Raw genomic sequence first — 26,795 nt, forward strand, 5'->3', positions numbered from 1 at the left:
CAAAATATCCATTTCATTATTCAAAATTGGCTATTTCTTAACATTCACGCGTATTTCGACATTTAAGTTCTGTAATATGCGTTGCGGAACATGTTGACTATACATTGTGTTCCTCCCGAAAATAGCTTTCAAACGAAGTATAAGGTTTATCTATAATTAGGGGCTATAGGGTCGCAGCAGTCCATTCCATTATTCAAAATATCCATTTCATTATTCAAAATTGGCTATTTCGTAATTTTCACGCGTATTTCGTCATTTTAGTCCTCTGATATGCGTTGCGGAACATGTTGACTATATACATTGTGTTCCTCTCGTAATTAGCTTTCGATTGAGATATAAGGTTTATCTATAATTAGGGGCAAAACGGTCGCAGCAGTCCATTCCATTATTCAAAATATCCATTTCATTATTCAAAATTGGCTATTTCTTAACTTTCACGCGTATTTCGACATTTTAGTCCTGTAACATGCGTTGTGGAACATGTTGACTATATACATTTTGTTCCTCTCGTTATAAGCTTTCGAATGAGGTATACGGTTTATCTATAATTAGGGGCTAAAAGGTCGCAGCAGTCCATTCCATTATTCAAAATATCCATTTCATTATTCAAAATTGGCTATTTCTTAACTTTCACGCGTATTTCGACATTTAAGTCCTGTAATATGCGTTGCGGAACATGTTGACTATATACATTTTGTTGCTCTCGTTATGAGCTTTCGAATGAGGTATAAAGTTTATCTATAATTAGGGGCTAAAGGGTCGCAGCAGTCCATTCCATTATTCAAAATATCCATTTCATAATTCAAAATTGGCTAACATGTTTAACCCCGTTGAATTAATGTATGTGTCTGTACCAATTCAGGAGTCTGTAATTTAGTGGTTGTCATTTGTTTATGTGTTACATATTTGTTTTTCGTTCATTTTTTTAAATAAATAAGGCCGTTAGTTGTCTTGTTTAAATTATTTTACATTGTGTTATTGGGGCCTTTTATAGCTGACTATGCGGTATGGGCTTTGCTCATTGTTGTAGGCTGTACGGTGAGCTATAGTTGTTGATGTCTGTGTCATTTTGGTCTTTTGTGGATGTTTTTCTCGTTGATAATAATACCACATCTTCTTTTTTATATTTCCTCATTTTTATGCATAGTGTTGCATTTAGGTCGTCCGTAAACCCTTTTATGGTCATTGCGAATCAAAATATAGCTATAGTGTCACGGTCAAATTTTTTTATATTTTTTTCACTATTCACCGGTTCAATTTGAATAATGAAACATAAACCATTTCATTATTCGTTATTCATTTTTCAATATTGAATAGTGAATAATGAACTATTTCATTATTCATTATTGAATAATGAATAATGAACTATGAATAATGGACGTACTTCAGCCCGGTATAAATATGTCAGATATTGTTCTATAAACCTTAACTACCCTTTGTGGGACATTTTCCAAAATTTTAAAGGCTGGGCGCTGACCCGATCTCTTACAGAGGTTCATATGAATAGCTATGTAAAAGAAGGTATAATGCATATATTTCCAAAGATTACGAGTTATCGTTACTTTTTTTTAATTTGTGAATTATTTAAATTTAAAAAAATGACAAAATCAAGTTTTGGAAAATAATCTAAACCCTATCAGTTCATCCTGTTCAACAGTCTTTTCGTGCAAATTAATAGTAAATTGTTTGATTTTCGTTTGCTGTATGTCCAGTGGGAAATATTTCATATATGTTCAGTACGATACAGATAGTGATTGATCATTTAGCTATTTATCTCACTATTACTTTTTAAATGGGATATACAGATGTCTTTTGTAAACTTGCATCTCATTAGAGTAAACTTATTGTTAAAAGGTGCTTTGATATTAGAATTAAATCCTTTAGAAAATACTATGATTAAAGAGACAATTTGTAAGAAAGGTCTACCCCTTTTATCAGAAATCTATCTGGGAGACATTTTACCTTAAAAAATAACCCAAAGAGCCCCTCGATTATTTAAACTGGATTAATCGACACTTAGTTCATTTATTGTTTCATTCTATTTAAAAGCTGATTGTTAGTTTATAATACTATTAACAGACGGCTAGATTTGAAAGAAGGGTTCAAAAATATCAATACACGGTTCACCCGCATGTGACTTCTATTGAAATTATTATTTCAAAAGACGTATATTATATTATTAATGCTATCATACATGCATAACGGATTTATGTCGAATTAATCACTTAAAGTTACGTTCTGTTAGTTAAATATATAGATATATTCTAGATTAGATTGCGATTCAAAACAGTTGTGTCATAACAGAACAGTCTGTCCTGTTGTGTTTTCATTTCGAAGAGAAAAAAAAAGATAAAACTCAGAAGAAAACCATTTGTGTTCTAAATTGAATCTGATTTTAACGGAAATTATGCCTTCTCTCGATTCACCATGGTTTGAACAAGTGGGCCAGGCTGTTGCGGCTGTGACGACAGCTAGATCAACGTCCAGCAACATGACTGAAACTGAAATGGACGATTTACTGAAGAGAGTGGCAAAACCAACATTGGCTTCGAAGGCCAAGGTCAACCAGTCATGGAAACTGGAAAACTCATTCATGGAAACGGGTCGTCATTCTTGGGCTAAGATGGAACTGTTCGAAGATGTTAAGAAGTGCATGTGGACACAGGGTGGTGGAGTTAAGAAAGCATGTAAACTGAGGCCCTTTGAAGAAAATAATCGATAGTGTAATGTGAATTAACTGTAAATGACAAATAGGGGGACTTGGTAACGAGGTACATCTTTGATGGACATACATCGTTGCTTTTATATTTTTGACAGAGTTCGGTTTTAATGCAAGCATTCGACTTTGTGAAAACATTTTCTTGAAAAATTTCTTATTTATTGAAGTGGAAATACATACTTTATTTATTGAACTGATGAACAAATTGTCATGACGTACGTAACGACATGGAGCGATTGTATTATTTAAAAGAAACATTTAAAGGTAAATGAATAATAAATGCAATGAAGACAATTCTGTTCCCAATTTAGCATAATTTGCAACATGTTTTTTTTATTCTAGTCATATATTGTCTTTCATCATGCGATGGTGTGGCAAGTGTGTGTGTTTTGTACATTGTTAACCGACACTTTTGTATTCTAGTTGTTAAATTGCACAAAAATAAAAATTCTATAAGTTGTGTTAATTTTGCATTTTAGTTTCACTAGATATTTTGTTGTTGCGTACAAAGAACTAATACTATTCATTCTCGACTGCTAAATTTTCGTTCACACAAAAAATCGTACATTTTTACAACTCGACGATAATGATTTTTGTCTCGCCTATGCTGCACATCGCTGTATGCGAGAAATAAATATTTACTATCAGGCGTCGCAAACTATTTGTTTAAAGAGCTTTATATTACAGAAGCCAGAATACCTGGATTCTTCATAACTTGTTTGCAGGTACCTTATTTACGGAGTGTCCGTCTAACATATATCCAATGTCCTGGACCTAATTTTCATGATTCAGCGACTATTTGGAAAATGCATGGGTAATGGTACATGCATAACCTTATTTGTTCCTTACAACGTCTACACGTATGTCGGACAGGTTTAACATGACCCCAACCTCATTTCATGGATCAATAAACAAGATTAGTTACGTGATTAGGTCCATTTCTCAAATACTATAAGCAGAAGGATAACTACTAGTATGTATGGTGTATGGAATTACTGTAATGAGTACATGTCAAATTGGCAGGTTTCATTTTACCTTGACTTCATTTTCAATGGTCATTGGTTAATGTTAAATTTATAAATTTAAGTGTCTGGTGCGTGTTTCAAAAACTTTTAGCAATAGGTCAACTTTATTTCGTATATGTAATGACTGTTATGAGTACATGACAGACTGGCAGGTATTATCTGACCTTGACCTTATTTTCATGATTCATTTAAGGAATGACTGTAATATTTTTTCTGTCTATGAAGAAATAACACAAAAAATTTGGTGCACACTGAATAACGCGCGTAGCGGGTAATTTAACAGTGTGCGCCACATTTTTTTTTTATGTTATTTCGAATAGACAGAAAAAATATTAGTCTTTTCTTATAATTTAATTCTAAATTCCATTTTAAACCGTAGAAAACCATGAAAAAACGCTGATGACGCTACGGTCACATGACTGAATTATATCTATGAGCTCATAACAAAATAACGTCAGCCAATCAGGAGACGCGTTACATCCAAAATTAAATTATTGGTCAATGTTTTTCGTTCCTGCTGTTGAATTTTCTTAATATTCTCCCAATTGATATTTTATCGTATGGTTTTCTATGTTGTAATGTTATACTATTGTTTCAGAAAAACGGGAAGAAGGTTTGGTACTATTAAAACGTTTAATCCCACTGCAAATGTTTGCACCTGTCCTAAGTCAGGAATCTAATGTACATGCAGTAGTTCCGAATTGATTTTCCCCATTTCCATTCTCAATTTTACATGCAGTAGTTGTCGTTTGTTTATGTAATTTATACGTGTTTTTAATTTTTTTTTATATAGATTAGACCGTTGGTTCCCCGTTTGAATGGTTTTACACTAGTAATTTTGGGGCTTTTTATAGCTTTTTGACCCCGTGTTGAAGTCCGTACATTGATCTATATCTATTTCTACCCTACAAAACGATGATGACTGCTGTACCCATATTTTGACTATTTTATTTATTGTGTCTGTTTAGTTTACGCATCAATGTAAATATAACTAAATTTGATGAGACTGTCATCAAAGTGAGAGGGTTAGCGCTATAAAACCAGGTTTAATCGGGCGCACTACGTTTGCGCGCATTTGGGGATTAAAAATGTTTACGTTTGCGCGCAGCTTTTGATTACATTTGCGCGCATTCATTTTACAGGTAAACTCAGGTAAAAATATAAATGAAAATTAAATCAAATTGTAATTGACTACATATTATTTTTATTTACATAATAAATATGACTATAAATTACTAATTTTTGAAAATATTTCTTAATTTAAATTATTATATATTGTTCAAATTGAATTCTAAATCCAATTATAAAGTGATCATTATTATTTCCGTAGTATGGCTTAAGGCATCAATATAACTTCATTCTGAATATTTCAGGATGAAAAGTGTTTCAAATAATAGTGTCCGTTTTTAAAATTAGTAAATAATTTAAGTTAGTTTGTAAAGTTACACCAGGTAAAACATGGAGTGTCGGCACGTACCGATATGTAAAGTAATGAATTTATCAATAATTCTACCTTTATTCAAGATTAGCTATGTTTTAACATTTTAACATTTTCATCTGTATATATTTCTAGGATTTAGTGCTTTTGCATAATAACATGGAATAATCTTGCTCAAAATCCCACTTCCACCTCATTGTTGGTGAGCAGGGGACTAAAACTAACGGAATGAGTACTTATACTTGTAAATAATTGAACAAATTAAAAATAAATCAAAAAAATAAAACCTGCATTTTACCTTAGTTTATCTGTCAAAAAATGCGCGCAATTGTAATCAAAAGCTGCGCGCAAACGTAATGATTTTTGCGCGCAAATGTAATGGCAATGCGCGCAAACGTAATGCACCGGTTTAATCAACCATTTTCTACATTTGAAAATGCCTGTACCAGTCAGGTATATGACAGTTCTTGTCCATTCGTTTTTGATGCGTTTTGTTATTTGATTTTGCCATGTGATTATGGACTTTCCGAATTGATTTTCCTCTAAGTTCAGTATTTTTGTGATTTTACTTTTTCTCTAGACAGAATTATATTTTCACAAAAAAGTATACAAGTTTTCAAGTATGTTTTTGACAAATGTACAAATGTGTACCCGATCTATCTTCATTCAGATATTAAATACTATATATAAAATTGATAATGGAAATAGAGAATATGCCAAAGAGACAAAAAGCCTACAAAAAGCAAAAAACAACCGAAGGCCACCAATGGGTCTTCAATACAGCGAATAAATCCCACAACCGGAGGTGTGCTTCAGCTGGCCCCTAAATATTAAACTAAAAACATACATGTGCTCTGCCCGACGAGATCAATCTTTTTCGAAATCGCAAGGTATTCGTGTGACTAGATTGGTATAATGAAGTGGATATACCCAGATAGCAATATACAAGTCTAAGTTAATAATTACAGCATGGTAAACAGATAACCGTTGAAAATACAAATAACAATCCCCAAAAGCGGCAATAAAGTACGGTGCTCAAAAGCAATAATCAGATCTTTTACACTAGTGGCACCTGTCGTGTTGCTCAATACGGGAATAGGTAGCTCTAAGTTGCCCACCTGATGAAAAAAGTTAATACTAGTACACATTCATTTTTGTTTCTGTAAAACAGATATCCAATGACGGTAACCAACTCGCAACGGCGACAAAGCAAACATTATAAACTTAATGAAATACAAATATTTCATCGAAAACATTTTAACCTGCTGTTGTACCAACGAGCTCACTTTTCAGTCTGTTTCTAAAGTAAGTACGAATATTTTTCCTCTTTCTGACAATACATGTAAAGTGTTAGTATTTTGAAAGTCTGTCAACATGGTCAACTAAAGTATGGCAATCACAATTCAGCGTTAAATCATCGTGGTTTAGCAAATCAGTAACTGCATTTGAATGATTGCATCAACGCGTGTCACTTGTATGTTGTATGTAACGCTAACTAAAGCAATAACTATCACATTTATTTGTTTTTGCTACGTCGCAGTCGCATTTGGTTAACCGTCATGTAATATCTGTTTCACATATGTCAACAGAAATGCTTTTATTGTTGTTAACGCAATGATATTTGTCTTATTTTCCTCGAAAGTGACATTAGGAGTTATCACCGGGTTTGTTCTTATAGGAGTAACCATTAGGGTATCACATGCGGAGAATCTGCTAACCCTTCCGGTGCAACAAAGGTCATTCTGTGTTTTTGGTAGGATTCATTTTGATAAGTTTTTAGTTTTCTGTGTGCTGATTTTTGTAGATTTGTTTTGTTTTTTTGGCTAAATTTTCTTTTTTTTGCAATGGTATTTGCAGTTCGTTTTCGTCTTATGATTTTGACTATTCCTTTGGCATCTTTCACCTACCTTTTGTATGTCGAAGGTTGCAATATATACCTTGATTAAAATGTTGTTTTTGTGTTCAGAGGTGAACAATTTATTTTTGGTTAGATTGATCTCGTGACATGCAGTATAATTATTGTTATAAATGCATGCGAATTCATTATGCCTAAAATATCCTCGATATATATACACAAATGCTGTTTAGAAAGTTATTATGCCAACATTGAGGCTGAATGATTACCATTCATTCACTGTTCATTTAGACCTCCTTCTTTCACCGTAACACTCTGATTTGCTCCATCTCCTGGTATGAAGACTTGGATGCCATCGTTCCCCTTGATAGAGCCACTTTGTACGGTGAATGTATCCGATCCACCTTTAATTGTTGCAGGTAAGCTGTTTGCCAATCGGGACTCAATTTTCTGTTGCGTATCTGCCAGTACAGCAACATCTTTACCCTGCACACTACCTTTTTGTAAGATTGCTCCATTATTGTGTAAAATCAAGGCAGGCCAGACAACAAAGTCGATGACGGATCCATTTTTGGAATATGGGGAAAACAGGTTTTTGTCTATCGGCTTTCCTTCTAATTGGTCATAAACCAGAACCATTGATGGCTCTTTGATAACCATGCTCCAGCAAAGTTCTGTACAACGTTTCACAAACTTGATGACGAGGTTTGGAGAACCAGTTTTACTGTAGCGTTCAAACTGTTTCACAGTTTTCTAAAAATGAAAAACAAAATGTTAAGACTTAGCATACTGTATGCTTTATTGATCTCTTTTAAAAATCATATACAATGGCATGACTTATTACTTCCTCATAAAACACTGCTTCGGTATATACCATTCTGGAAGACATTCACATAAAAGTGTTATTATTTTAACAGTTCGATTGATTCGAGTTTATAAACCAAATCAATTACCGATTTCTTCTTGGAAAATTCGGTTAAAAATACCACTGTGATTTTTTACCAGTTAAATGAAGTTTTTGCTAACTAAAATAACACTTTCCATACGAAAATAACACTTTCCACATGTTAATATGCAATATCATCCTGTCGCTATAGAAGGTGCAAATTTTGTGTGTGGTTGAAACAGTTTCATTTAGGCAAATGGTTATGATGAATTAATCTAAATATCGTATATTCATTTCCAAGATTTGACAGTTTCTTTAAAATATTTCTAGATGAGGATGCAGGAATAGCATGATTGGAATACTTTACATCTGAACGTGCTAGGATTATTGGATCTCTTATTGCTTTAATTAATATTTGTCTATTTGTATCTTGACTTTTTTGTATACCGAGGACGACATACTGCCTTGATATACTGAAATTTTACAAAATGAATGTCGTATTTCTGTTCATGGTCGCAACTAAAAAATGCACAAAGTACATTAAGGATCAATTTGAACATTAGTTTACTCTTGAATTTAATACGAAACTATTACTATGATTTTTTCCATACACTTTTCTTATTTCAATTAAAAAAAAGGAGGAATATGGGTTATTCATCAATGAAATAAAAATGGTAAAATAACAGCGCTTTTATTAAGGTTTTTGTCTCCGTAAGCATGTACATGTCAGTGCTGATGTTGTTATTTAAATGAATCAGCACATACAGTTTATTAAACTTGCAAGCATTTAAATGATTTTTTTTTATTATTTATATATTCATAGGACAAAGCGGCATTACTCTTTGGTTATTGCCACTGACATTATTATGTCTCTCGACTAAAACATATTGAAAATGGGAAATAACTCAAGATTCTACTTTTCATCGCTACAACTAAAGCTTATAAAACTTGTAACACTGGTAGAACAGCATACAGCATATAGAGGACAAAAAAAACCTACCAAAAACAAAACAAAGCACATTTAATAGATTTTTTAAGCACATATTTTCACTGCAAGTGATTAAATAGAAACGAGAACACATGAAATCCGCTTTTCGGGCACATTTACTTTTTTTCCAGTTTTTAATTGATAATAACCAAGGAATGTCTTAATAGTTGTAAAAATATTAATAGAAGATTTTGGACAAAAAAAATGTTAAAAAAATGTTAACCTTGTAAAAGACCAATGTGACTTTGTTTCAAGACAAAACAATGATGTGTGCAAAAACAGTGAAGGGATTGGCATCAAAACACACACATACACATTATGTAAATATTTACCTGCACAACATAATCCAATAGCTTTTTATCATATTTTCTTCGCTCATGAACAATTTGAATCAACTCCTCCATGCATTTCTGTATAGCGAGTAGTTTCATCATATCTTCCTACAACAAATGACCGTTTTATTGTATTGTATTCTAAACTAAGTATCTCTAACATTTATGGTACCAATTATACTGCACCAGAGGAGCAATTCGACAATACATGTCTCTCATATAATGCTCGAGGACAGAATATAAAAAATACAAATCCCAATACAAATGTTGAAAACACGGACATAAAGTATAGCCAAATCCGGATAAGGAGTCACATCGTAGAATGAGAGAGATGTATTCAGTAATTCAAAAATATTACATCTTATAACAGCAAAATTCAATAAAACGATATCCATGTTTGTATGCCAGTACCAAAGTACTGAGCAACTGTCCTTGTGAGACCCATGGGTACTAAATGATCACAAGCCTTTCGATGATATACAATTATAAGCTTGGTATCATTGTTCAAGGGTAAAAACTCTGCATTAGATTTGCTCAAAACCAACCGTTTGGCTAACACAATCAAACAGTAACACAATCAAACAGACATTAGTTGTCGAATCCCTGATCACCGATTTGACTCAATTTGTCATATTTAACATTTTACATACTAAAAGGTATATCCAAAGTCCAAAAGAAAGAAACAGTATTTCACAACTCCCCTTTTATAAATATTTGCAAAAAGGAAGCATATTCCTACATATTGTCTTAATCGTTGTTAAGGCTAACTAAGAATTTATAAATATATTCAACTGAGTCAAAACTGAAATGTTTAACATATGAAAAAATAAAATATAACAACTTACGACATTCGCTTTTTGATTTGAAACTTGGGTTGCAGCCTGTAAAAATAATTCATTAAACAAGTTAAAGTCTTTCTTTGACCAGCGTACATTTTTTTTTTTTTTTTTTTATCATTTCCTATGTACAGCATATACTCATTTGAGATCACCCCTCGTGGTGTGGTTCGTGTTGTTTATTCTTTAGTTTTCTATGTTGTGTCATGTGTACTATTGTTTGTCTGTTTGTCTTTTTCATTTTTAGCCATGGCGTTGTCAGTTTATTTTCGATTTATGAGTTTGACTGTCCCTCTGGTATTTTTCGTCCCTCTTTTTCAATATACTGATAGATCAATTACTTCCTCCTTGGGAATAACGTGCTTAATTAAAATAATGTTAATGAATGCGAAACTAGAAGTACAGCGCAATTTTGTGAGTGATTGCTTGCAGACGAAAATTGAAAATATATAAGTAATAATAGAACAGTAGAATATGCCGAAAATGGTAAACGAGAAACCCAGACATCACTTGACAATTTAGGAGTTAAAATTGCAGTAAATAAACGCCCATTAGTGTAGAGTAACTTTAGACGAACATCAACAATTTGCGATTATAACACTGCAGCAGAATACTGTCAAATAGTAAGTGAGAAACTGCAGACGAATATTGGCAAATTTAAGTTATAAACTGCAGTAGCATACAATATGTTACCTTTTTATTTTCTTCCACTTTACTCATCTTGGAATAGTTTGTCTAAAACAAATTGAAATTCAGTTGAATACATTCATAAAGTCAGGAATAGTTTTGTAAAATTATTGTCGTTTACTATTTTCTGTTTTCACAAAGAAACTTTCATCTGCTTCTTAAAATGTTCATTCTCATTTCATCCATTGACGGCATATATTTTGCTATAAAAAACAAGTATGGACACAACGTTCAAGCTGGATTCCGCTCTAAATTTGGATTGTGATTAAATAGTTGACACAGCATAGGTTTCTGACACAGAATGAATGTATTCAAATGAACTTTAAATTTTTGTTTTCTCTTAGAGCAATTCACTATGCTGTTGAATATTAATCCTCTCAAAAAAATGTTTGAAGAAATTTTCTTTTTATTTATGAAATTTCAAATGAGAAAAATTGAACCCAATTTTTTAATCACATCCCCCTTTCCCTTATTCCAAAACTAATTTCAATTAAAATATTCTAATGGAGTTTGCAACAATTACTACTCATTTAAATACATCATAAAATATTAAGATGCAAAAAAACTGCTTGTTATCACTGAATGGTAAAGATTATTTAAATTTATCAGTTGGTAGTAAAAAGTGAATATACATTGTATATTGTATATAACAAAGATTTAAGTTGATTCTGGACAAAGAAAGATAACTCCAATTAAAAAAAATTCTTGCAGATATTTCTTGCTTACTATACTGGACAAAGAAAGATAACTCTTAATTAAAAAAAAATTTGCTATTTCACAATATTGTGAAATTAGATATTTCTTGCCATTGCACAATACTGTGCAATTGAAAAGACTTGCTATTGCACAATACTTAATATAATAATTTTAGATCCTGATTTTGACCAACTTGAAAACTGGGCCCATAATCAAAAATCTAAGTACATGTTTAGATTCAGCATATCAAAGAGGCCCAAGAATTTAATTTTTGTTAAAATCAAACTTAGTTTAATTTTGGACCCTTTGCACTTTAATTTAGACCAATTTTAAAACTGGACCAAAAATTAAGAATTTACATACACAGTTAGATTTGGCATATCAAAGAACCCCAATTATTCAATTTTTGATGAAATCAAACAATGTTTAATTTTGGACCTCGATTTGGGCCAACTTGAAAACTAGGCCAATAATCAAAAATCTAAGTACATTTTTAGATTCAGCATATCAAAGAACCCAAAGGTTTCAATTTTTGTTAAAATCAAACTAAGTTTAATTTTGGACCCTTTGGACCTTAATGTAGACCAATTTGAAAACGGGACCAAAAATTAAGAATCTACATACACAGTTAGATTCGGCATATCAAAGAACCCCAATTATTCAATTTTGATGAAATCAAACAAAATTTAATTTTGGACCCTTTGGGCCCCTTTTTCCTTAACTGTTGGGACCAAAACTCCCAAAATCAATACCAACCTTCCTTTAATAGTCATAAACCTTGTGTTTAAATTTCATAGATTTCTATTTACTTATACTAACGCTATGGTGCGAAAACCAAGAAAAATGCTTATTTGGGTCCCTTTTTGGCCCCTAATTCCTAAACTGTTGGGACCGAAACTCCCAAAATCAATACCAACCTTCCTTTTGTAGTCATAAACATTGTGTTTAAATTTCATTGATTTCTATTTACTTTAACTAAAGTTATTGTGCGAAAACCAAGAATAATGCTTATTTTGGCCCTTTTTTGGCCCCTAATTCCTAAACTGTTGAAACCAAAACTCCTAAAATCAATCCCAACCTTTCTTTTGTGATCATAAACCTTGTGTCAAAATTTCATAGATTTCTATTGACTTAAACTAAAGTTATAGTGCGAAAACCAAGAAAATGCTTATTTGGGCCCTTTTTGGCCCCTAATTCCTTAAATGTTGGGACCAAAACTCCCAAAATCAATACCAGCCTTCCTTTTATGGTCATAAACCTTGTGTTAAAATTTCATAGATTTCTATTCCTTTTACTAAAGTTAGAGTGCGAAAACTAAAAGTATTCGGACGACGACGACGACGACGACGACGCCAACGTGATAGCAATATACGACGAAATTTTTTTCAAAATTTGCGGTCGTATAATAATAGCTGGATGGAGGCACTTAAAATTACTGGGTGTTAAGTAAATAACCCGGCCCCATAATACAATATGCTCTGCTATTAGTAATATCACCTTTTTATTTCAAAATTGTCAATGGGTGTCACAATACTTTATCTTCACCATGCTTACTGGCATTCGTGGAGAATCGAGAAGTTTACAGAAACATTGTACTTTTATGTATTTTTCTTCATCAATAAATTGTTTCGGCGACATATTTGGAAAAAAAAAAATTAAATGGGTAGTTCTACATAATTCATTTGTAAACTTTAGGTATATTATAATTTTGCATCAATGAGATTAAAATACTGATCCTGTTTCCAGGCTTTTCTTACAAGTATCTGACAACACTCTGTAAAAAATCCAGAGGATCATGAATGTTTTTTAAATGAGAAAGTAGAACAGAGCGTGTGCATATCATTGTAAGCAAAGTAAGACACAGAATGTCCATTTCAATCATTGCTGAATTTGCATTATCTTTTGTCGCTTCGCGAATAAAAAAACCAACATTGGATGTCATATGTATCAGTAATTGTCCATGTCAATCGTTGACACCAGAGAATATTTGTTAAGTCTGAATTGATCCAGAGGAACAAATGCGTTGCCAAACCAGGACAAGGAATTGGAGCAATGCGAGGAGATACATTTCTTCAATAAAAAAATGTCTTTAGTTTAAAACAGTGGATTATAATAACACAATATCCGCATTGTCATGCCATGACCAACGTACTGAGTTACTGTGATCGCAACTTCCTTTAGTTCTAATAGATCTAAAAAAAGGTATTGATTTTGTAATAGTCATACTGTAATAAAAGAGATGAGAAGAATATTTCAAATCCCAAAACCCATGTGCAAAAATAGAAGAACTTTTATCAGAGGCGGGTTTAGGGAGTACCCCGCCATCCTTTTGTCGAAAAAAATTTGGTAAATTATATAGGGAATCACTGAAGCATGGCATCCGGTACAATGTATATCCGAAAAAAGAACTTTGGGATTTGAGCGAGGGAGATTCATTGCCAAGTCAAGAATATGACAGTTGTTGTCCATTCGTTGGATGTGTTTGAGCTTTTAATTTTGCCTTCTAATTAGGGACTTTCCGTTTTTAAATTTTCCTGGGAGTTCAGTATTTTTGTGATTTTCCTTTTTCCTATATTTCAAATGGTTCATACTACGTTTTATAACCGCATGTAACTTGCTACTGTCATGACATGTGTTTAAGGATAAAGCGAATCATTATTAGTTTCCGTCAACTATTTGACAAATTGACGGTGGAACTAAGTATTCAGTGGTAAATTCAACAGTTATCACTGATTTGTAAAACATATGACAAGAATAACAACTTACGTCATTCGTCTTTTGATTGGGTACTTGTGTTGCAGCCTGTGAAAATAATGCAAAAGATGTTAACTTTTCGATCTGTTTTTATTTTTATCATGATAGCATTTCAGGCAGCATTTATTCATTTCAATGTATTCTTAATTCCTTTTAGCATTTGATTTAACATGCTTAAAATGAAAATACTGTAAATGGTTAGCCTCATCGCATACCACCAATTTGCTAGTGCTGCATTGCAGTAAAATAACTGAAGTACAATATTTACAATTAATTTTGCAATTTGTAAGTATCAAATTAGGAGTTAAGCGTAAAGATAATTTTGTTAATTAATATCTGCAATTGAAAAACGCAAATTTGTGAAGAAAAAACTGCATACAGATATCAACAATTTGTGAGTGTAAAACTGCAGTAGAAAAACGCCAAAGTTTTGGTGACACTCTGTAGACTAAAATTGATAATTTTGAGTAACATTATTTACCTTTTTCTCTTCTTCCATCTTGAAATAGAGTGTCTAAATAAAATCGGAATTCATGTTAATAAATTTCTTAAAAGATACTCTCTCGAATAATAAAAAAAGAAGTACATCAGGAACTGTTTTGTGACAACCACTATCGTTTACTATTGTGTATTCTCATACTTTATTTCCTGGGGCATTCTACGTAAAAACCAGAATAATCGTTCATTTAAAAAAATCATCAATAAATATGAAGAAATAAACGACAAACGTATTTGAATGTTTTTAGAAAGCATTTACATAAAAAAAAACGAATTAAAGACAAGTAGCAAAACGCAAATATGAACATATATGTGTCAACATTATACGAATGTCTAGGCTCACACAGGGTCAATTATAATGAGTACCCTTTTAATGGACGTGTCTGATTTAAAAGAACGTTTTTTACACGCTTAACACTTAGTAATTGGTAACTGAGATTATTTGAAAAAAAAAGAATGACATACACGAGACAATCATTTTCACTGCAAATTACAAAATGTTTCACGTGTTTGAAATTCATATTTGGTTGTGTCTTGCAGTCAAATTACAATAAAAGTAATTTAATAATCAACAGTGAATATAAAAGTAAAAAAACAAAGATTAATTGGTGTTTAACGTCACTTTCAACACTATTGTGCTATTTCGTGGTGATAAGTTTTTATTGGTGGAGGGAGCCAGCGTGCTCTGAGAGAGATTCACCTATATTCGGTTTCTTTAAGGAAGAGTACACAACCAGTACTGCATATCAAATCTGCATAATTAATGTTATGCAAAACCCTGGTACACGAAAATACAGTAAGGCTGGGGTGAATCCGTAATAAATGAGATTCTAATTTAAGACAGGTTATACAAAACATAAGTCGGTAATGTCACATTTTATACCCTGTCTGTGATCTGAATATCATATAATATCATTGACAAAAATGCCAATGACGAAAATATGCAAATCAAATGACAAATTTACATCATAGTATATGTGTGATACATTTTTCTTATAGTGGCACCCCTTTTGGAAGGCTTTTGTAAAACATGTATTTAATGAACGATTTTATAGTGGTCAAAATATGTACTGCACCTGTAAATTTTGATATCATGTAAATAAGTTCATATATAGATAGAAAGCCGAATATCTAAAAGATACTTACTGTTTGTGCTGCTTCAACTAATTGGTCAGGCTGTTGATGTAAACAGCAGGCTATATCCCATGCATGCTTTTTTATGTCTGTCATCTGTTTTCGTTCTAGGTCTACGCAAGTGGTGTAACATTTCTGCCAAACAAATGAATTTTAAATAATTTTGTAATACTTAAATACTAGAACATAAAAATATTACAAAAGTTTATAAAAATTCCACACAAAAAGCCAATACCCAAACCCTCTGCAAAAACTGGACGTACATCGACAAAAACAACGAACGACATATAATCAAGCCTTGTTAGAAAAATAGCTTAAAAACCCTTTATAACTTTTTTTGATATGAGCGTCACTGATGAGTCATATGTAGACGAAAAGCGCGTCTGGCGTACTAAATTATAATCCTGGTACCTTTGATAACTATTGAAAAGGTTTTTAAAAACTGCACGAATTTAGTTCTTAGGCCGAATAAATTAATATTTCCAGTAAAGAAAAAAAAATAGGATTCATTTCGAATCAACACACCTCAATTATCATCACTGAAAAAAAGAGCAATGTATATCAAAATAGCATACTTTCGAAATGCATCCATCAGTTTATAGATTATAATTCACGGCCAACCCCAAAAGAATGTCATTTGTAATCATTGCTCTTTCGCATGTTAGAATCACTTGATATTATAAATAACTTGTTTGCTTAATTTCTGTGCGAGTGAAAAAAACATGAAATACTGTACGTAAAACCAACACATGTAGAGGTAAATACGTGTACCTATCATGACTATTGTAATAACATAATAATCGTAAGATATAAATTAACATAAAAGATATTAATAATCATTTTAGTTAATTTTAATCGCGCCTAATTATGAAGATATAATTAAGAGGTACACACCATGATTTTGGTGTAACGGATAAGATGTATGTAGGAAAACCTAAAGCCTGGTATCTTGAATTTGGCAAAGATAGTGACAGTATGGTAATATAAATAATGTTATGACGATTAAAATTATAATCGTGATACGTTTTATAACTATTATAAACAATAAAATCAAATCGACTACACTATTATGTTTCTTTTTCGAATCAGTATTTGTTGAACATATTTACCTTCGCAATTTCAAATAGCTCTCTCTCTACTCTGCAGTTCTCATTTTTTATTGTGCGTTTCATCGTTATTTCATCATATGCCTCTGACCACTCATCAGTATACAAACTGGACCATTTCTCACCAAGTTTAGTTGGTCTATTAGCATCACTAAGGTCAGCGATTTCACTGTTTCCTTTTGTTAATTGAATACCAGCAATTTTGCTCAATCTGTTACGAGTTATAAATGAAAAAAAATTAATATTAATACTAAAGATAAGGTCGTCGAGCTTTAGTTTTCGTGTTTAACTCGATGACACTTGATGATTACTAGATTGCCTTTTGGGGGTAGATCATTCTATCGATAATTTACATAAAGCTGAAACAAAATAAAAACATATGAATTGCTTGTAACGCTTACTAGAAGTTTTTGCATTAACTTGATATAATACAATAAAAATATATATCTAGTGTGGAATGGGCATGTGTGTGCTTGTATTTTTACTTTCTGTCCATCTTTTTTAATCATTTTTTCAATTTAGTAAAAAAAAACGACGGGTGCCACATGTGGGGCAGAATCTGCCCACCCTTCAGCAGTACCTGAGATCAACCCCAGGTTTTGGTGGGGTTTGTGTTGCTTAGGCTGTAGTTTTCTTTATTTTTTCTTGTGTACTATTGTTTTTCTAGCCATAGCGTTGTATTTTTTTTATCTATGAGTTTGAATGTCCCTCTGGTATCTTTTGTCCCTCTTTTCTATTCATAGATATGGTGCTGAAGATACTTTAACTGCTTTGAACAATCTCTATCTTTGTAATTTCAAAATATAGCGTAAAGTATAACTTAGTAAGCAGTAGAAATATACCTAACCCCTAATAATGTAAAATGTCTTATAAACTATCTTTGATAGATTTTGCAGAGCTATCAATTCTCATTCTGAAGGTGCAATGAGCAAATATTAAAAAACTGCCTCGAAGGTAGTTGTGATATATTCACAAAAAATAAAACAATATAAATAAACTTTAAAATCTCACCTTGACAGTGCACTCTCTTTTTCACTTGAAAGGATCTGTATTTCTCTTTCCAGTTTATTTATTTCTTGATTGAGTTTTTCCTGATGTTTCTGCAAACTTTTTATTTCAGTTTCGAGATTCGTTTGTTGATCTAGGCACTCACTGAGCAATTTTCCATCAACTGAGGTTGCACGATAGATCTTCGGTTTAGAAGTATTATTCGGTTCGTTTGGTTTTGTTTGCTGCAATTTGGAATAATGTTCGCGTAGTTTTACAACTTCATGCTTTAATTCTTTATTTTCAGCATGCGTTTTTTCTTGTTCTCTAAGAAATTCGTTCACCAATTTCTGATAGTCATCGTTGAAGGTTTTGAATAACTCATTTAATTTATTCAATTTGGGAAATGTTTTGCTGAGAATGGGGTATTTACTTGAACCTTCCCCCATGTTTATTCCATTTTCTGAAATGCAAATCATACTACTGAAAAAGGATAAATACAAAAGTATATGACTTTCGGGAATTTATTTTTCGTCTTAGTTATTAAAAACATAAGATGGGTATTTTCAATGATACAGCAACCAAACAAAATGAAAAAGTGGTAAACATACCGCAGATCAAATTTATTCGTTCATTGTTGTGTAATCATACGTTTTTTGATTGAGTTAAGTCTGCCAATTGATATTTTATCGTGTGTTTTTCTATTCTGTGATGTTATGCTATTGTTTTAGAAAAAGGGAGAAGGTTTGGATCCATTAAAACGTTTAATCCCGCTGCAAATGTTTTCACCTGTCCTAAGTCAGGAATCTGATGTACAGTAGTTGTCGTTTGTTTATGTAATTTATACGTGTTTCTCGTTTATCGTTTTGTTTATATAGATTAGACCGTTGGTTTTCCCGTTTGAATGGTTTTACACTAGTAATTTTGGGGCCCTTTATAGCTTGTTGTTCGATGTGAGCCAAGGCTCCATTTTGAAGGCCGTACTTTAACCTATAATGGTTTACTTTTTAAATTGTTATTTGGATGGAGAGTTGTCTCATTGGCACTCACACCACATCTTCCTATATCTATACACATGCTACAGTCGTAACCAGTATACAGGTGGTTATGCCAGGTGTCAACCTCTTAGCTGTTTAACGGTTAAACAAGTTCTAGATAAAATAAATATAAATTATAAACGATCTGCAATTAACACACACAAAATACAGTTAATGTTTCAATTAAGATGTGACATAAATATTAGAAAGTCACTGTTTTTAAACAGGGACATTAACATGTATCAGATAGTTTTTCCTTTCACTTTTAATCTCAAACAGTGAGGAAGCTTAATATACATAAAGAACTAAAACAGAAAAGAGAAAACGACATTATTCATAAATAACTGTACCGTGGTGAACAACAGTAATACACAATAATATGTATTGCATTAATGAATGATCAACGTAGCAGTAGATACGCAAGCTCAAAGTATTTTACCTCCTGATATTAAACAATGAACCAAAGACATGAATATGAGCATGAACCATTCAAAGAAACAGTCAATTATGCAATTAGAAAATATATTTTTTATCTTCATTCAATCAATATTTGCTTCGTTGCATAGTATCGTTTTTAAAGATTTGGTATTGATGTTTCCAATTCATGTTTTTCTTTTCTCTTAATTAGTTATAAAAGGTACCAGGATTATAATTTAGAATTTATAAAAATGACCACATTATTGATATTTATGACAACACCGAAATGTTGACTACTGGGCTGGTGATAACCTCATGGACGAAACGTCCAACAGCAGTGGCATCGACCCAGTGGTATAAATAGTTATCAAAGGTACCAGGATTATATTTAAGTACGCCAGACGCGCGTTTCGTCCGCGTAAGACCCATTAGTGACGGTCATATCAAAATATTTATAAAGCCAAACAATGAGGATCCAAAATTCCAAAAAAAAAAAAAAATCGAGATAATTGGCAAAATTATAAAATATTTATTTAAACCATGTAATTCTAAGGCAACGTATTCTACATAGCTGATGTTTTTCACCTTATTTTTTCTTATCTGCCATACTTGAGATGATGGTGAATGTAAAACAAAATGTTCGAATTCATTGTTTTATAGCACACTCTTTCTTATCAGGAGTCAGAATTTATCGTGGGTGTTTATTTAATCCATCAATGTAAATATAACGAAATTTGATGAGACTGTCATTAAAGTGAGATGGTTAGCGCCAGAGAACCAGGTTTATTCACCATTTTCTACCATTGAAAATGCCTGTACCAAGTCGGGAGTGTGACAGTTCTTGTCCATTCGTTTTTGATGCGTTTTGTTATTTGATTTTGCCATGTTATGGTGGATTTTCCGAATTGATTTTCCTCTAAGTTCAGTATTTTTGTGATTTTACTTTTTCATATTTCGATGACGTCGAATAATTTGTAGATCTTAATTTTAAATGAATGATGAACAATTTTGTTCTACTTTTTCTCTCTATATTGTATAGTTCTTGTCAAAAGAAGAAGACATAGGTAAAATCACTTTATTTAGAACAATAACTCTTCTTAGGGGTCAACTGACGATTTCGGTCAGAGAGATGTATTTGAATATCTTATTTTGGATGAAAATTTTTGAAATTTTCTATTGGTCGAAAACTTTAAATTTATAGTTTCCGCAAATAGGTAAGTAAAAATCTTCATAAAACGCGTATCTTGGGATATATACCGTTTGCTATTCGTGTATAAAAGTAGGTAAAAAAACCTTTTTACGAACAAACTTAATTACAGACGAAACAGTTGCAGGTAATGAGGTTGCTAACGTAAACTGTTCGCGACATTATAATAAACTATGATTTATCGAGAAATTGTGGATTTTAAGGATGTACTTAGATGAGGTTTTTGATTAGTTTCAGATGTTTGGACTCCTTTTTTTTCATACGATATAAGGTAAAACATTTAACCCCGTAACACCTATTTATCTTTTAAAATTAAACTTAATAGCTCATAAAAGGTCATTTGGCACAATTTAAGCAAATTCTTGATTTTCTTTCTTTTGCTTTGTGACCCAAATAATACCATTGCAAATATGAGGTAAAAGTCCGAGACAGCCTTTTCCGGCCATATTTTATAAATCCAATATATCGGAAAGGAGCTCCATGACCTATCAATATTTTAAGCTGATTTTGATCTTTATCTAATACTCTCTCTGCTTAAAGTATCAACATAACATTCTGGATTTATGAAATTTCACCTAAGATCACATAAGATTACCTAAGTACATTCGTTAGACTGTATTTTATGATTGAAACTAATTTAGCATGAAAACGAGTACAAAGATTTTCTTATGTTGTTAGAAAAATCCGCTTGTGTTTATCTTTTAATTGAAAAGTTAAGTTATATTAGTTACATATGTGAAATTGCTTAGGTGAAAAATAGCTAGTATGCAAATTTTTGTAAAAAAAAATCTTCTTTAAAATTTAGTTTACGTCAAAATCTTGTTGATTTTATTTGAGGATATTAGTTTAAAGTGATAATGCCCTATCTACTGATTATTGAAGCTAACAGTCACGCTAAAATATTCAATTAAAATTTAAAATGTCAAAAAAGCAAACAAACAAACCAAACAAACCAAAATCATAACAAAAAAACAAAAAAATACCATAATAGGTTTTTTTCAAATGTTTCCCCAATATTGAATTTCCGCTGTAAAATAAATTGATTAATGTAAATGTAAAATTATATTGTTAAATATATTTTTTATTACACGAACAAATGTGGCGAAAGAGTCTAAAACGAAATCATTTTTTAACTTTAATAAAAAAAAGAAGTTATTTACAGCATGTACAGTTTGTCAAATTCAATAAATGCCACATTGGAATAAACTGCTAAATAAAACCTTCTTTTCTTTCTTGTTCAACTGATTATACTTCTTTACAAATGGTACTACTATCTGTACAATGATTTTTATTCATAAAAACCCTTAGGTTATATACCAAAACTACCTGTAGTATTTGATAGTTGGAATGAAAACTCGCTTTGTGTTTTGTGTTTTAAATGTTTAAATATATGTGTTTTAAAGGTTAAAATATCTGTGTTTTAAATGTTATAGTATTTGAAATTTGATGACCACATTTTTAGAAAATCCGACCTGTATAGCATTCTGACTGATTAAATAATTTCCAAGAATAGCCCACACAGTAAAATATGTCATTACCTGTATTTTAAACAGAAATATACCTAGACATTCATTGTGAAAAATCAATAAAATAGTTCTAGAACTAGTACTGCAAAACAGATGTAGCTTTTTTGCGTGACCAATTCATTATTGAACTGCTACGGTCATTAGCAAAGAAATCTTCACTTTAGTTTTTGAATTAATCAGCAGATGTAAGCAACATGTTTCTTTTACAAAATAAAACATAAACTTTTTTAGAATGTTTATAATATGATGCCAATGTGCACCTCCTATATCGGATTTTGGTCTTAGTCATTATTTTCAATTATCAAAGACCCTCATCAAATCATGGAGTTTGCAAGGGTCCGGTTATCATTTTGTGACATTACTCGCCGTACTACATAACTATATTATCAATCACTTTAAATTCAGAACACAACATTGGACTTGACGATTAAATAAATTCAAGGAAACAGGGTTAGTCTCTGCACACTTGTGTCGAAATTGAGCTTGATTGGAAAATTGGAATTTATTATAAGTTGCATTATCATGGGTATTTCAAAAGTAGATACATTATCATAAATATAACAATGGCGTCTATTTATAAAATCATTGTGCTTTAATAAAGTTAAAATAAGCACATAGAATGCAAGAGTGTTAGTCAATAAAACACAATTCCAACAATTGAACGGTTGTCATCGCAATGAAAAAATATGATTAACTTACCACATAACTTTGAACAATCGAATTAAGGAAGTAAATTTGAATGTAAACAGTAAACCTACAACTATCACGTGATATTTATATTTAGCACAATTACATTATAGTATAAGAATGTTTGTTTAACCTTCAACCATACAAGTTGTAAACAAATAACACAGCTAACATTAAAATGTTTCTATTATTTTAATGGAGCATAAATGTGGTTGTGGATTTTGAATAACTATCAACGGATAAATATTGTTTATTTGGCAATGATTGCTGATTAGAAATGACCAAGTTTAGTGCAAATAGTTTCAAGTCGTAAAGTATTGTTTTTACTTTTTGCTGTGCATAGACGTCACAGCAAAAACTGAAATAGCATTTAAGATTATTTGGACTAGTCCAACTTGTAAGGAATTATAGCTGGAAAAGTGATTTGGATTTACTACAATAACCGTAAATGTTGGTTACTGATATATGTGAAGTTAGAATAAAACTTCACTCCTAGGACATTATAGATTATTTAAATGCCATTTTAATCTATAAAAAAATCCCTTGTTGAATATTTTTGTGAAATAAATCACTACAGGCATATACTGTCTCTTATACATGTTAAATTAGCTCAACATGCTCAAGTCTTTCGTCCATCTTTTGGCATAGACATGTGATTCCTTCGACCGTTGTGCTTATACTTTTCTTCAAGAAAGTATGTCAATCGGGTATTTTTTCTCCACTGTATGCAACTTTGAATGTAGCTAGGCAGAGGAGAATTATAACCATACATGTAAAACTTACTCAGGTAATCAACGAAAACAAAGAAAAGGAAAAATCACACGGGTTTCTTTCAAAGTAAAAAAAACTACACATGTCAAAAACCTGTATATAATTTATCATTCAGAGTTTTTAACCTGAGCACATAAAAAAATAAATATTAATTTTAGGTCTGCATGTTTTTCACAGACTTAGAATTACAGAATCAGAAAACGAGACCAGCTTCCCTAATGAACACATACCGTAAGTATTGTCTCGCACCAATCAAGTATTTGTATTATCTTTCTCTTAAGAGATGTGTTTATCTTTATATTCCATATTGATACAATTCAAAAATATCTTTATCTTCTTATTAGTATAACATTCAAGGTTTTTTGTTGTGTCCCCTATGCCCGACAAAGTTGTTGGGGCCATATAGTTTTGCATTTGTCCATTCTTCCTTCAATCCGTCATATGTAATTTTATCTATACGCCTCATATATTTGGCTGATTTTTTGAATGAGTTATAGTTCAAGTTTAAGTTTTTTTTCGCTCTGCTAAATTATGTTTTTGCCGAAATTACGGGCTCTGGACTTTTGATACATTGTTGAAAATCACAGTCATATGGATATTTTTCTTTACACGTTTAGATACTTTGCTTGCCTTTTGGTATGTGAGTTATCAATGATGAGTTCTGCTAACTTTTGTGAAATTAAGGTTTTTAAAAGTTTGATAAAATGTTAAAAATTACAGTAATTGTCAAATTAACATGTTAGTTTGTTTAATCTGGATGACCAGTTAATGCAAGAATAACTTTTATTTTCTTTCTGTATGTAATGGTTTTTTCAATATTTTTATCGAAATAAGAAAGATGTGTTCTTCATTGTTTTGGCCTCGAACATAAACAATTGAAGAGTTGTTCCTAACCAATGCACCAATATCTTCCCTTCAACATTTGTATTTGCGTTCCCTCACAATTCCTCTTTAAATCTGTTCAAAATCAACTTTAAGTGCCCTCTTTCCCTTTAACAGCATTGCGTCAAGGTGTTTCCATACAATCATTGTAACAAAGCTGTTTATCAAATGCCAAAAATGAATTTGTTAAGAACGTACGGATCATCTTTGTTTTCTTTCTTTATATGTGGAGCATGTATATGGTATTTCTTTTTTGTGTTTTTTTTTATTTCGGTGAAAAAGGTTAAATCACAAAAACTCTAACTCCAAGGAAAATTTAAAACATAAAGTCCCTATTCAAATTGCAAAATCAAAAGCTCAAACACATCAAACAAATGGAAACAAAATTGAATAAATATTTTCATCGCTTTTCGACGCGTGAAAAAACCCATGATAGTCTTTTGTGATAAGAGGTATTTTAAGTGATACCTCCGAAAATTCGCTTAAATTGTTTGCTATCTTGAGTCCAACATATTTCGCTGCATAACATATTAAACATAGTAAAAATACATAAAACATCTAAACGGAAATAATGAGTTCCTAGAGAGATTGGTTCATGCTCTTTAAAATTTTACTTTATCTCTTACATACAAAAAGGTAAAAAGATAGAAATCGTCATTCATTTGGCGGCACATTTAGTTATGTTGCAGCATTTGAAGATCCATCCCACTGATGTTTTTTTCAATTTCTAATATAATTGGTTTTAATGTAATGTCAAAAGACAACATGAATTGTGTAGTAACTTGGAAAACTGCTAAAAAATCATAACCATAAAAAACTAAATAGTGAAACATTGATATTACATCGTTCATTAAGTTATAATTTGTTTCAATTAAGACATCTGTGTAAAACATAAGAATAAGTGCTACCTTCCGTTCTCTACGCTCATTATTTTTGTTTGCTATAAATCGAAATATTCAACGCAAATCAAAACCACAGATTCCTATTTGTCATCGCCGTGAAAAAGGTTGGTTACTCAACTCATCTAAATATTGAAATTTTAACATATCCACACCCATTTAACACAGCTTTCAAAAAAAGGAGTATTTATTTTGATTGGGAGAAGAGTAAAAATACAAGAATATCGCGGAAAATTTAAAACGGAAAGTTCTTAATCAAAAGTCATAATTAAAAGCTGAAACACATCAATCGAACTGACAACAACTTCTTCCGACCATTCGTCTGTCCAATTTTTGTTACGACTACCACTTTTAAACGGCTTGACACAACTATGTAAAACATTTAAAGAACCTGATTTACTTGATTACTTTTGCACCTCCAATATCATTTCGACATCTGAAGATATCTGGGATAAGTAGTTAGATGGAAAGGACAAGGACGTCGTTATAGCTGCACACTTGAGTACCCTTTTTGATCCAATTTTCCTCCTAAACCCTTTATCATAATTGAATAACTTTCACAGAATATGTTTCTGAGAAAGTCAGTGTATAGTTTATTTTGTTTATTCAAGTTTGATCAAACTAATATATTGGGATTGCCCTAAAAGTTGCGCGAATTGACGTTGCTTTATATTGGGGTACGTATTTTTTATAACCGTAACTCCTTCGAAATGTATACCTTACTACTAGTCATTTAAAAATCTTAACAATTAAATGAATCTTTGCACTTTCTCTTTTGCTTTTTGAAAGAATAGATTCTACGTTTCTTATATCACTAGCATGTACTCCGACATTTGTATTTTTTTTGGGAGGAGAGGCAACTTTGAAAGCGTAATTCACCCTAAATCCTTTGTTACAGTAATAATAATAAAAAAAAAACGGCAAAAAGTTGGTATTCATATTCTTTTCTTAATTTTGTGTTGTTTAATTTTATTTCAAATGTTAAACGATACAATATAAAAACTAAACATATTTCAACTTCATAGAAGATGAGATAGAATCTAATAACATAACTTGTAACAATTGTACAAATATACAATAAATAAAAAAGATGCATCAAGTAACATTTAATATTCACAATCATAAAAATGATTTCGACAATTAATTAGCAATAATCAGTTGTACCTTCATATTGCAAAGAAACAACAATTTATTTATTTAAGAACATTCTACATGATAGATAACACGGGACAATTAGAACTCTAAAATTTCAACTAGTGGTAAGATCAGTACTTAACCAATTTTGATTTGGTTTTTGTCTTCTTAAAACCAGTTTTTGTTTTAGCTTAGACATATTTTCCTGTTCAGAAATTACACAAATGAATGAGGCCCAGCTTTTTATATCTTATTAGTGTTTGTTCTTGTTCCTTGAACAATCATCATCTTTAT

General features: G+C 31.5%; 3 protein-coding genes across 3 annotated transcripts; 1 reads left to right on the forward strand and 2 right to left on the reverse strand.

Annotated features, from left to right (window-relative positions):
- The first annotated feature begins 2,168 nt into the window (after nt 1-2,168).
- Nucleotides 2,169-3,179, forward strand: LOC134696297 (uncharacterized). The gene has a single exon (XM_063558011.1). The coding sequence runs from the start codon at nt 2,408-2,410 to the stop codon at nt 2,720-2,722; it is 315 nt and encodes a 104-aa protein (XP_063414081.1). The 5' UTR covers nt 2,169-2,407; the 3' UTR covers nt 2,723-3,179.
- A 3,916-nt stretch (nt 3,180-7,095) lies between these two features.
- LOC134696456 (uncharacterized) lies at nt 7,096-10,120 on the reverse strand. Its single transcript, XM_063558277.1, has 3 exons — nt 10,089-10,120; nt 9,244-9,351; nt 7,096-7,790 (listed from the first exon to the last, which is right to left on the reverse strand). The coding sequence occupies exons 2-3, from the start codon at nt 9,343-9,345 to the stop codon at nt 7,314-7,316; spliced, it is 579 nt and encodes a 192-aa protein (XP_063414347.1). The 5' UTR covers nt 9,346-9,351; nt 10,089-10,120; the 3' UTR covers nt 7,096-7,313.
- A 4,544-nt stretch (nt 10,121-14,664) lies between these two features.
- Nucleotides 14,665-22,900, reverse strand: LOC134697813 (uncharacterized). The gene is made up of 5 exons (XM_063560100.1): nt 22,828-22,900; nt 17,966-18,404; nt 16,958-17,165; nt 15,861-15,983; nt 14,665-14,730 (listed from the first exon to the last, which is right to left on the reverse strand). The coding sequence occupies exons 2-5, from the start codon at nt 18,388-18,390 to the stop codon at nt 14,665-14,667; spliced, it is 822 nt and encodes a 273-aa protein (XP_063416170.1). The 5' UTR covers nt 18,391-18,404; nt 22,828-22,900.
- Nucleotides 22,901-26,795: the final 3,895 nt, after the last annotated feature.

This window comes from Mytilus trossulus, chromosome 14, assembly GCF_036588685.1.
Source record: "Mytilus trossulus isolate FHL-02 chromosome 14, PNRI_Mtr1.1.1.hap1, whole genome shotgun sequence".
In the NCBI taxonomy this organism is placed as follows: Eukaryota; Metazoa; Mollusca; class Bivalvia; order Mytilida; family Mytilidae; genus Mytilus; species Mytilus trossulus.